The following is a 12342-nucleotide window of genomic DNA, read 5'->3' as shown; positions in this document are numbered from 1 at the left end:
ACCACCTCAGCCCCCTGTACCCACCTCTGCTCCCACCTCAGCCCCCAGTACCCACCTCTGCTCCCACCTCAGCCCCCCTGTGCCCACCTCAGCCCCCTGTACCCACCTCAGTGCCCACATCAGCCCCCCTGTACCCACCTCAGCCCCAGTACCCACCTCTGCTCCCACTTGAGCCCCCCTGTACATACCTCAGCCTCACTGTACCCACCTCAGTGCCCAGTACCCACCTGTGCTCCCACCTTAGCCCCCCTGTGCCCTCCTCAGCCCCCCTGTAACCACCGTAGCCTCCAGTACCCACCACTGCTCCCACCTAAGCCCCCCTGTGCCCTCCTCAGCCCCCCTGTAACCACCGTAGCCTCCAGTACCCACCACTGCTCCCACCTAAGCCCCCCTGTACCCACCTCAGCCACCTGTACCCACCTCAGCCCCCAGTACCCACCACTGCTCCCACCTCAGCCCCCCTGTACCCACCTGTGCTCCCACCTCAACCCCCCAGTACCCACATCAGCCCCCCTTTACCCACCTCAGCCCCCAGTACCCACCTCTGCTCCCACCTCAGCCCCCCTGTACCCACCTCAGCCTCCAGTACTCACCTGTGCTCCCACCTCAACCCCCCAGTACCCACCTCAGCCCCCCCTTTACCCACCTCAGCCCCCAGTACCCACCTCTGCTCCCACCTCAGCCCCCCTGTACCCACCTCAGCCCCCAGTACCCACCTGTGCTCCCACCTCAACCCCCCAGTACCCACATCAGCCCCCCTTTACCCACCTCAGCCCCCAGTACCCACCTCTGCTCCCACCTTAGCCCCCCTGTACCCACCTCAGCCCACAGTATCCACCTCTGCTCCCACCTCAGCCCCCAGTACCCACCTCTGCTCCCACCTCAGCCCCCCTGTACCCACCTGTGCTCCCACCTCAGCCCCCCTGTACCCACCTGTGCTCCCACCTCAGCCCCCCTGTAACCACCTCAGCCCCCAGTACCTACATCAGCCCCCCTGTGCCCACCTCAGCCCCCAATACCCACCTCTTCTCCCACCTCAGCCCCCCTGTGCTCCCACCTCAGCCCCCAGTACCCACATCAGCCCCCATGTACCCACCACTGTACCCACCTCAGTGCCCAGTACCCACCTGTGCTCCCACCTCAGCCCCCCTGTTACCACCTCAGCCCTCCTGTACCCACCTCTGCTCCCACCTCAGCCCCCTGTACCCACCTCAGCCCCCCTGTACCCAGCTCAGCCCGCAGTACCCACCTCTGCTCCCACCTCAGCCCCCCAGTACCCACATCAGCCCCCCTGTGCCCATCTCTGCCCCCAGTACCCACCTCTGCTCCCACCTCAGGTATGTGTGGCTCTCATGCAGCCATTCTGTGTGCTGGGCAGCCTACACATAATATATGTGTAAAAGCGGCAGAAAGAAGGGGGAGAAGAGTAGCAGGGGCCAGAAAACCAGGAGGGCGGGCCCTTGATCACCCACTGCCCGAGGGCCCTGTGAGGTGTCAGTCCGCCCCTGAAGGGGAGCACATGATGCAGTGCATTCAGGAACCTCTCCTTTGAATGTTGATTTACTCTGTCTGCAGCTCCTGTGGATTCTCGTTATATTTGCAGAACTCTCAACAGTCTTCATTTCAGTGGAACAGTCCTATTTCAAGGTCCTGTCCCAGCTGTAACTCGAGATCCCAATACACCTGCACATCTTTACAAGACCAGGCAGTCAGTGGATAGAATACCTGGTGCCCTCTCTCATTCCAGCAGACAGCCTTGCTTGGATGGAGTGAGAACGGTTTTGCTATAAATTCCGTTTTACTGTAATTCTGTCCTGCAGCAGTGAGTTTATTATAACATGAGACAGCATTTATCATGTACTTGTCCGATAACATAAAGAAGTGATAAGCATCAGAAAAAAAACATGGTTCTGGCCATCTGGGTCTGAAGGTATGTGTGTACAGACAGAATAACATGTCTTAATTGTTATCTACTATTGTAACCAGCCAAAGTACATAAACAATAAAGCTAATAAATAAAAAGAAACAACGTAGTAAAAAAAAAAAAATACATATATTATTAAGTAATCACAAAATTAGTGCTTGGTGAATATTTACATTGGAAAGGTTAAATTTGAGAATGAAATGTCAGAAGATAAAATGAGTAAATCTCTTACATACCGAGGAGAGACCAGAAGATCAGAAGCAGGTTGGTTACATCCATAGTTTGCTGATAAAGAAAAGAGGAATGATGGACTTCCCTAAATGGTCTATAACGGTGTATTATCCATTGATCTAAGTGAACCAAACGTTTCCTGGGCTTTGCACCCTGCAAACAGTCACTTCATACAATGCCAACTTCTGTATTCACACAGGCTCACAGCACGGAGAGAAAAGTGAAGTGGAAGTGGCTGTGAAAACCCCGTCAAGGAGTGACAATATTGTCCTGTGACATGAAAGACCTTCCTGTCACGACAATGCAACAACAAAACCTAGGATAGAATGGTGTTTAATTACTCTTTGTCACAATGGAAATGTAAAATACATTATCAATACTGCCTTGATAACCAAGCTTTGTTATGATAAGCCTGAAGAAGAACCATTTACTCACTGGTCATGGTATTGCAAAATGTTGGTCACAATAGAAAAATTGAATAAGAAATAGAAAAGTGAATCCAGGCACTCCAAATGAATTCCAAGAAAAAGGCAATTTATTGGAACCAGCAGCTACAAAGCGACGTTTCAACCCCTAAGGGTCTTTATCAAGCTACTGAAGCACACACAAATGATACAATATATAGGTGCATAACATATTGAATCAGTGAATACACATGTGATCCAATAATTGATTGATAACATTAAAATTAAACATCTGAGTAAAATACAATTGTCTCACCAATCATCTACTTTTAAATCAAGGATGTCAAGGAGCCTAGATGAGCACAGCCAATGAATTTACAATTTTTTAATCAATGAGCCCACAACTCTTTAATAGTTTTATTATACACAAAAAGGATCCAATATAAGTTGGTTAAAAGAAAAAAATCCAGTTTAGTTAAAAGCCTTACCCTTATGGCAAGGCAATGGAATATTCACATAAACCAAATAATATTAATAATGTATAGATGGATAAAATGTGTATTTAAAGGCTAGCTCAACTAGTGCTCTTAAGTGGCAAATCCATGATTTATAACATATATATATGTATATGTATTAAGGCCGTTTGGCCTGTATTTGTGGGAGGGGCTTAAATTAATTCACTCCCCTATATAAGGGACACCCCTTACCTGACTCATATCACTTGAGGTCAGCATCAGAATGACCCTCCCACCCACTCCTCATTTCAACACTTTCTCTTTTCTTTCCATTTACTTTTACTTTCTTACTCCTTGGTGGGCCCTCTTTATTTACAGGCCTACCGTATCGTCGGTCTCGGCACACCACAACCGACTTGCTCCCTTTATATTATCCTACGCTTATGCTGGATCCTTACTCCATATACGGCTATTTGCCCCTTACACAAATATATATATATATATATATATATATATATATATATATATATATATACATACACAATAATTATATATAATTCATGAAGTACTATATTTGATCTTTAGCAAAATCACAAATAAATAAACAGTGGACAATATTATAAGTCATCATACATAAAGTAAATATAAATTAACATAATGAAAATAATCTATGATCTTATATACTAGCAAAAATTGTATTATATTTAAGAAGCAAACATTGCTTTAAAGTGACAAGTGCTTAAAAAACAAGATTATGTCTCGCACTAATGCAGGACATAACAAATATGGAGTGATATCTAAAAATTAAAATAAGTGCTATAATGTTATACCAGTACTAATGTCCAAACATAATAAACAGTGAATTATATTTAAAGTGCAGGTATTAGTCAAAAGTGAATAATGCTTTAAAAGCAACTTCTATATCACACGTAGAAGCCAAATCTGTTGAATATAAGGTGATATATACCCAAAAGTATAATGAAAAAATAATACAAATCCAAAACATAGTCTCACAATGAATAATAAATATCTTATAGGGGGTTAAATAGTCACTTGAACCAAAGGTTAAAAAAGACAAATATAACTCAATATTATTCATCCACCAATTAAGTTCAATTAACTATAGATTCATCATTATACAAATTATTCAATAATTTAACATTAGTGGATGACAGTCCATAATTCTTCAGTTGTATTATATTCATATTTTATATATAAAAAATATATATTGACCCTAACTCTGCAAGCAGATAAATATGATTATTTCCATATTCACATGCTTCTTCTTTCTTATGCTTTCCACACCTGGGGAAACACTGATCTAACCTGTGACAAACGCTCCTTCCCACATACGTTTTCCATGGACTTCTGTAGGAGTGAGGAGCCGGCCTCCTGCCCACCGACCATGGTCCAGGTCTGGGACACCGTTTGGGAGCTACCCTACCCAGCCGCCTGTGAAGTACTACACTTCGCCACTGACTTTTGGAGAGGCCTGCTTGCCAGCCTCTTACCCTGTGACTATGGGGTGTATTGCCATTTAAAAGTCTATTTGGGCTTATTGGATTTTAAAACACCTTTTCTGCCCCTTTAAATCCATGAGAAAATGTGCCTCCTCCCTTTTTTCTTGTCCTATTGTTCATCAGCAGGGTGTTGTCCCAGGGACACTGCCAGACCAGTTTAAACTGGCTCCTTTTTCCCTCCTCAATCTCCCATCAGCTCTTGTTATTGTTTAACCCTATGGCGATCCAACTGTATTCGTGAAATCTGAGCACGTTTTGGATTTATTGATTGCTCAGATCCAAGCTATCTGGGGATATGTTGGACATATAGGTTAAACATTGTATTATAAGAGTTATGAATTTTTATGTGGTTTTTGTAACAGTTTTGACATAGAGATATTCCCTGTACCTGGAGATAATTAAGTTACCACAGCCACTTAAGCCAATTCCCTAGACCAAGATTCCCTAGACCAAACAGCGGTGCTGAGGAATATCTGTAAGGGACTCACTGGCTTCTAGAGCTGCTGAAGCTTCAGCGCCCCAAACCAAATGTGCCCCGAAGGAACTCGCCACGCCAGCCAATGAGAGAAACCACTGAATCCAATGAGTGATCGTAGGTGCAGAAACAGCCCTAAACGGTTGTATGTTGGAAATCAACAGCTGTTTGTAGTCCACTACAAATGGTTCACCCTGGATGCGAACAGATCCGAGTGAAGGGGGTCTCGAAATGAGTCCAGTAGCCGAAAGGGTGAAGTTGCCAGTTGGTGGCATCTCTCCAGTGTCGGGAGAACCAGTCCGCTACTTGATTGTCCTATGAGATATTCTGCCACAAGTCACATTTCTTGCCCAGACAGTATAGAAAGAGATCCTTTGTGAGATCCAACAGCAGTTTGGAGCGGGAAACCTCCCAACTGATTTATGTAACAGACAGCCGGGATGTTGTCTATGCGGAGAAGCAGCGAGCAATGATTCTTCCCCTTGGTGAAGCTGTGAGTGGCGACCGATCCTGCAATTAGTTCCAGACAGTAGATTTGAAGAGCTCTCTCCTCTGGAGTCCAGAGTCCTACTGTCACCATGCCATCGCATGTAGCGCCCCAGTCCATACAGCTGGCATCTGATTCCAGGACAAAGTCTGGTTGAGGTCCGAAAATCGCCTTGCCGGTCCAGGCCTCTATATGTCACAGCCACCAATGAAGTTCCAGACGGGCTTTGTTCGAAAGCCACACGACTCGGTCATATGAGGCCAATGACCTGAGATAGCGAGCCTTCAGGTGTTGGAGTGCCCGATAGTGCAGGGTCCTGGAAAATGGCTTGAATGGAGGATGACAACAGGCCAAACGTCTGGGCCAGGTCCCTTAGTGTGACCTGTGTGTCGCAGAGCAGGCATCTGATTTCCTTCCTGAAGGTGGTCACCTTGGACATAGGAAGAAGACAGAGCACCACCTGAACCGAATCCACTACGAAACTCAGAAATTATCCCGGCCGACAGGCAACTGGTTCCCATAATTCCATGTTGAGGGCGAATCCCAGGTCCTGAATCAGATTGGGACCGTGAGGTATTAATCCCTCAGATCCAGTTGAGAGAACCAATTGCCCTCACAGAGCAGGTCTCTGAGGAGATGGATGGCCTCTATCTTGAAAAGTCGATAGATGACATACGCGTTGAGGGCATGCAGATTGATTGTCTTCTTTTTACAAGGGAGATATTGCTCAAAAAGTGAGGTGGGCCAGTCGCCCACTCCACTGAGCCATTGTCCAGCAGGGATACATTTTCTGAATGAAGGGGGAGGGCCGAAAGAATCCAGAATCTCACCGGGGTCATCAGCGGTCATTGGCGGGCCCTTTAATGAACAGTCAGGAGAGATGCCAACACCGTCTCCCTCACTTAATGCGAATGGCCTGGCTGAGAAAGAAACCCGCACTGGGGGATGTGGCACCAGAGTTGTCGGTCCGGTACTTATCCAGGACATCACAACCCTCCTCCACCAGGTGGTGGCCTGAACCAGAGGCCATCTTGGTTAACTTGGCAGGCAGCTTTCTCTTTATCAGTGGGAGCACCATGGCCCTTCCAAGGTCCCTTACGTGCGGAGCCCATATCCACAGAGTAGAGGGAGCCCTGAGAACCTGAGGTGCCAGGTGCAGGGTGGTCGGTGGAGCGTCACCATGGAAGGAAGTGAGGGCTTCTCAAAAGACATTCTTCATCAGGTGGGCTCCCTGGTTGGCATGCAGTCGGCGGATGTTACACATCCTGGACCCGATGGATTTCCTAGAGCAGCCCCTGGGCCTTTGCAGGTGGGGGGCTTGGCCGATGAGTCTGATGTTGCACTACACTCTCATATGTTACTGAATTAATTGCATACCTTACTTAACACTTTGGGGGTGGGTAGACCGAGTTTGGGCACCCGGGGTGGGCGTCACTTTGGGGCGTGGTCGGGAGCAAGGTCCAGCACCGGCTCGCGGCAAATCTGGGTATGAGGTGGGACAAGATGGACCTACCTCTGTGGATGAAGCTGATGATGACGCATAAGACGCCACCCTTTCAGCAAGTGGCCTTCCCAACGCTTGGGTTGTGGGGGCACCCACGGCCTTAACAGGTGTTTCAAGCGTGATAAAGCAGGGGCTCCTACAGGGGGCACACCCGCTGTTGCGGAGCCGAACCCCAGTGAAGTTAGAATTTATGGTGCTGTGGCTAAACTGCTGTAATATGTACAGTAAATAAAGACTGGTGTTTTTTGTAGACCCTCTACGGTATCTTTAAATATTTTATATGTATTTTCCATAGTTCTGGTATAGTGTCTAATATATGTGAATTTCCAGTTCTTTGTCTTTCTAATTGTTTTATGTACTGCTGGGAGCTATGTAATATTTTCATGATTTGTCTACAGTTATAATAAAATGGATACTATAGTCACCAAAACAACTTTAACTTAATGAAGCCATTTTTGTGTATAGGTCATTGTGAAGAAATGACTATTTGTTCGGTATTTTTTTGCATATTTCTTGCTTTTTCTGTGTATTTTCATTCGGCAGATGGGACTGCCGAACAAAGACCACCCCTGGCTCACTTAACTTCAAAGCCGGCATCACTTTCACCCCCTATGTGTGCGGTCAGTGTTCGTACTGCCGAACGCCACGTGGCAGAGAAAACCGCGGCCATCTTTTTTTCGTCAAACAAAGGCAGCGGGACTTGGTCGTCGAGTGTCTGGAACTAAAATCGGACACTCGACTTCCCGAACACCGGTCTCAATCATACGAACGCTGGAACTATTGATACCGATTAGCTAGAAGAGCGCTATTCGGTACAAATATGCACACGAATGAGGGGAACAATCGCTGCTAGGAGCCAGGGGAATTCATTCGGTACTTTTATTCATTTTTTCCCTTTTTCTAAAGTGACCGGCAAAACCACACGAATCTCTGGAACTATTTTGGGCAGCCCACCCACAGTGAACCGGTCACAAAGGACTTCCATGGTTTTTGTGAACCCCTGAACCGATCTGGGTGAAATTTGGATATGTTGGTCACCCAGATCGGGGCTATCAGGGGACATAGGATTTGTGGGGATACCCCAGGCATAAAGGGGTGTTCCAGAAATTGGGGAAAACAGTGAATTTTCAGCCTGGAGATAATTAGGTTGTTACTATATCAGACCTGATTATCTCCAGGACTAGGGGAGGGAACTGCTTGTTTGTATTGGGTGTGTTTTATATTTGTATTGTTCAGGATTGGATAAATGTTACTCCTCCCTGTGGGATGTCCCCTTGCATGGGGACCTGCATAAAAAGCCATGTATGTGAATAAAAGTTAGTTCTACTTGTATCCTGATCCTGGACTCTGACTGTTATTTGGAATTCGTATGCTTTACCAAGGGAATTATCTTGTGAAGCTGTTATATTTCGTATGGACTTCGTTTCCTGTACCTGCCGAACAGAACTCTCACTTTCTTAGACTCTGGCATTTCGGGAGGAAACTACCGAAAACGGTTTGGCTAGACTTGGTTTCCTTACAACTGGTGGCAAGCGGAGGGATTCGAATCCCGAATGGACATTTCAAACCAAGCAAAGGAATGAATGGCTCAGCAGTACCAGCTACTTAAAAGAACCACACTAAAGGACTTACTGGAAGCTCGAGGCAGAGTGGCAAGTAACAAGACAAAAGCCACGTTAATTGCAGAATTAATACAGAGCGATAATACCAGTAATACAGAGATGGATCAAGAGGAAGAAACCGTGATGCAAAAGGACATCCGATGGATGATCAGTCTATTGGGACCCAGCCCAACTGCAGAGCCGCTTCTGCAGGTCATGGCACAAGCCAGACAAGTGCAAAAAGAGCGAGAGGACCGGGACAGACCGTCACAGGGAGATTTACTACACTCCCCGGGAGGTACTGGGGAAATATCAAAGAAGGTAAATTATGCAGCCTTTAAATCTTTTAATGACAATGAGAAATTGACAGTTACTTGCAAGACTTTGAACGTCAATGTGCACTGGAGGGATTAGACTCCACGAAATGGGCTGCAGTCATTAGCAGTAAATTGTCAGGTAGAGCAGCCGAGGCGCTGCGAGCAGTACCTGAGGGTGACATACATAATTATGAAAAAGTAAAAGACATTTTGTTGGCCAGATATGCTGTAACTCCGGAGGCATACCGGAAAAAGTTTAGAGATCTGAGGAAGACTGGGAGAGATTCCCATACGGAATGGGCTTTTCGGCTACAACGGGCGGCCCGCGATTGGATGAAGGGCTGCCAAGCAACCACCATGGAGGATGCTTTGCAACTAATGTTACTGGAGCAATTTTTTAATCACTCTGCAGAGGACATAAAAGACTGGGTTAAAGATAGAAAACCAAAAACTGTGGAGGAAGCCGCCAGGCTAGCGGATGAGTACCAGGATAACAGGAGGAAGGAGAAAGGGGTGAGCAGACCACCTTTTAAGCCTAATTACACGGCTCCAACAACCCCTACCCCTCCTAGACCCTCCATGAGTAACCCCTCACTAGTGTTGTCGCGAACCCGGAATTTTCCGGTTCGCGAACGGCGAACGCGAACTTCCGCAAATGTTCGCGAACCGGCGAACCGCGCGAACCGCCATTGACTTCAATGGGCAGGCGAATAAAAACAACAGGGACTCTTTCTGGCCACAAAAGTGATGGAAAAGTTGTTTCAAGGGGACTAACACCTGGACTGTGGCATGCCGGAGGGGGATCCATGGCAAAACTCCCATGGAAAATTGCACAGTTGATGCAGAGTCTGCTTTTAATCCATAAAGGGCAGAAATCACCTAAAATTGACACCTGTCCTCAAAGCCCAGCCCTGATACACACTGACACAGAGCAGAATAGAGACTGTTCCCCCTACATAGGGTCACTTGGCAGATATGGATTGACACCTATCCTAATGATCCCTGATACACACTGACACAGAGCAGAATAGAGACTGTTCCCCCTACATAGGGTCACTTGGCAGATATGGATTGACACCTGTCCTCAAAACCCCTGATACACACTGACACAGAGCAGAATAGAGACTGTTCCCCCTACATAGGGTCACTTGGCAGATATGGATTGACACCTATCCTAAGGATCCCTGATACACACTGACACAGAGCAGAATAGGGACTGTTCCCCCTACATAGGGTCACTTGGCAGATATGGATTGACACCTGTCCTAATGATCCCTGATACACACTGACACAGAGCAGAATAGAGACTGTTCCCCCTACATAGGGTCACTTGGCAGATATGGATTGACACCTATCCTAATCATCCCTGATACACACTGACACAGAGCAGAATAGAGACTGTTCCCCCTACATAGGGTCACTTGGCAGATATGGATTGACACCTATCCTAATGATCCCTGATACACACTGACACAGAGCAGAATAGGGACTGTTCCTCCTACATAGGGTCACTTAGCAGATATGGATTGACACCTGTCCTAATGATCCCTGATACACACTGACACAGAGCAGAATAGGGACTGTTCCTCCTACATAGGGTCACTTGGCAGATATGGATTGACACCTATCCTAATGATCCCTGATACACACTGACACAGAGCAGAATAGAGACTGTTCCTCCTACATAGGGTCACTTGGCAGATATGGATTGACACCTGTCCTAATGATCCCTGATACACACTGACACAGAGCAGAATAGAGACTGTTCCCCCTACATAGGGCCACTTGGCAGATATGGATTGACACCTATCCTAATGATCCCTGATACACACTGACACAGAGCAGAATAGAGACTGTTCCCCCTACATAGGGTCACTTGGCAGATATGGATTGACACCTATCCTAATGATCCCTGATACACACTGACACAGAGCAGAATAGAGACTGTTCCCCCTACATAGGGTCACTTGGCAGATATGGATTGACACCTATCCTAATGATCCCTGATACACACTGACACAGAGCAGAATAGGGACTGTTCCCCCTACATAGGGTCACTTGGCAGATATGGATTGACAAATCCCTGACAAACAGCTACCACATGCAAGGAAGGCAGCAGGGGCGCAAATGACCCACTCCCGACGCGGGAAGGTAGTGACGACAAATAACAATACAGGACTCTTTAGAGGCCCTGTAATTGTAATCAGTCCACTTGAAATCCTTTAACTTTGATCAATTGGAGGGAAGTCTGGTGCAGAGCCACTGACCCATGCGCAGGGCCAGCCTTAGGCCTTTGGGCGCCCTGTGCAAGAAATCTTCCCGACGCGGGAAGGTAGTGACGACAAATAACAATGCAGGACTCTTTAGAGGCCCTGTGATTGTAATCAGTCCACTTGAAATCCTTTAACTTTGATCAATTGGAGGGAAGTCTGGTGCAGAGCCACTGACCCATGCGCAGGGCCAGTCTTAGGCCTTTGGGTGCCCTGTGCAAGAAATCTTCCCGACGCGGGAAGGTAGTGACGACAAATAACAATACAGGACTCTTTAGAGGCCCTGTGATTGTAATCAGTCCACTTGAAATCCTTTAACTTTGATCAATTGGAGGGAAGTCTGGTGCAGAGCCACTGACCCATGCGCAGGGCCAGCCTTAGGCCTTTGGGCGCCCTGTGCAAGAAATCTTCCCGACGCGGGAAGGTAGTGACGACAAATAACAATACAGGACTCTTTAGAGGCCCTGTAATTGTAATCAGTCCACTTGCACCAGTGGGCCTAAAAATTAGGCATGTACACATGCCTGAAAAATTTGGTATTGTTGCAGCCGCTGCTGTAGCAGCGTCCAGAAAAAATTATGTTTGTTTCACAGGCAGAAAGTGCCCTAAAACATGGCGGCTTGAACCCTGGTTGGTGGCGGATAAGTCACGCAAGTCAAACGTCATTCAGAGCTAAAATACAGCAGCGTGTGGACCATTTTTAGCCCAAGGCAGCTCATCTCATCAGGTCTTTTTTAATCGAATGTATCGCCCAGTGTCAGTCCCTTCGGGATCCATCCCTCATTCATCATAATAAAGGTGAGGTAATCTAGACTTTTTTTACCTAGGCGACTTCTCTTCTCAGTGACAATACCTCCTGCTGCACTGAAGGTCCTTTCTGACAGGACACTTGAAGCGGGGCAGGCCAGAAGTTCTATCGCAAATTGGGATAGCTCAGGCCACAGGTCAAGCCTGCACACCCAGTAGTCAAGGGGTTCATCGCTCCTCAGAGTGTCGATATCTGCAGTTAAGGCGAGGTAGTCTGCTACCTGTCGGTCGAGTCGCTCTCTGAGGGTGGATCCCGAAGGGCTGTGGCGATGCCTAGGACTTAAAAAGGTCCGCATGTCCTCCATCAACAACACGTCTTTAAAGCGTCCTGTCCTTGCCGGCGTGGT

The 12342-nt window shown here is 47.0% G+C and overlaps 1 protein-coding gene across 2 annotated transcripts in view; it reads right to left on the bottom strand.

Moving 5' to 3' along the window:
- Positions 1–2262, bottom strand: part of LOC134601520 (uncharacterized) — a 56143-nt gene extending 53881 nt beyond the window's left edge. For both annotated transcript variants that reach the window (XM_063446028.1, XM_063446029.1), the window contains exon 1: positions 2161–2262. In XM_063446028.1, the coding sequence (XP_063302098.1) occupies positions 2161–2203 (43 nt within the window). In that variant the 5' untranslated portion in view covers positions 2204–2262. The remainder of the gene's footprint in view (positions 1–2160) is intronic.
- Between the last annotated feature and the right edge of the window lie 10080 nt (positions 2263–12342).

The sequence above is a fragment of the Pelobates fuscus genome, chromosome 3 (genome assembly GCF_036172605.1).
Source record: "Pelobates fuscus isolate aPelFus1 chromosome 3, aPelFus1.pri, whole genome shotgun sequence".
NCBI lineage: Eukaryota > Metazoa > Chordata > Amphibia > Anura > Pelobatidae > Pelobates > Pelobates fuscus.
The sequence above is the reverse complement of the archived record's forward strand: the minus strand, read 5'-3'. Positions and strand labels throughout refer to the sequence as shown.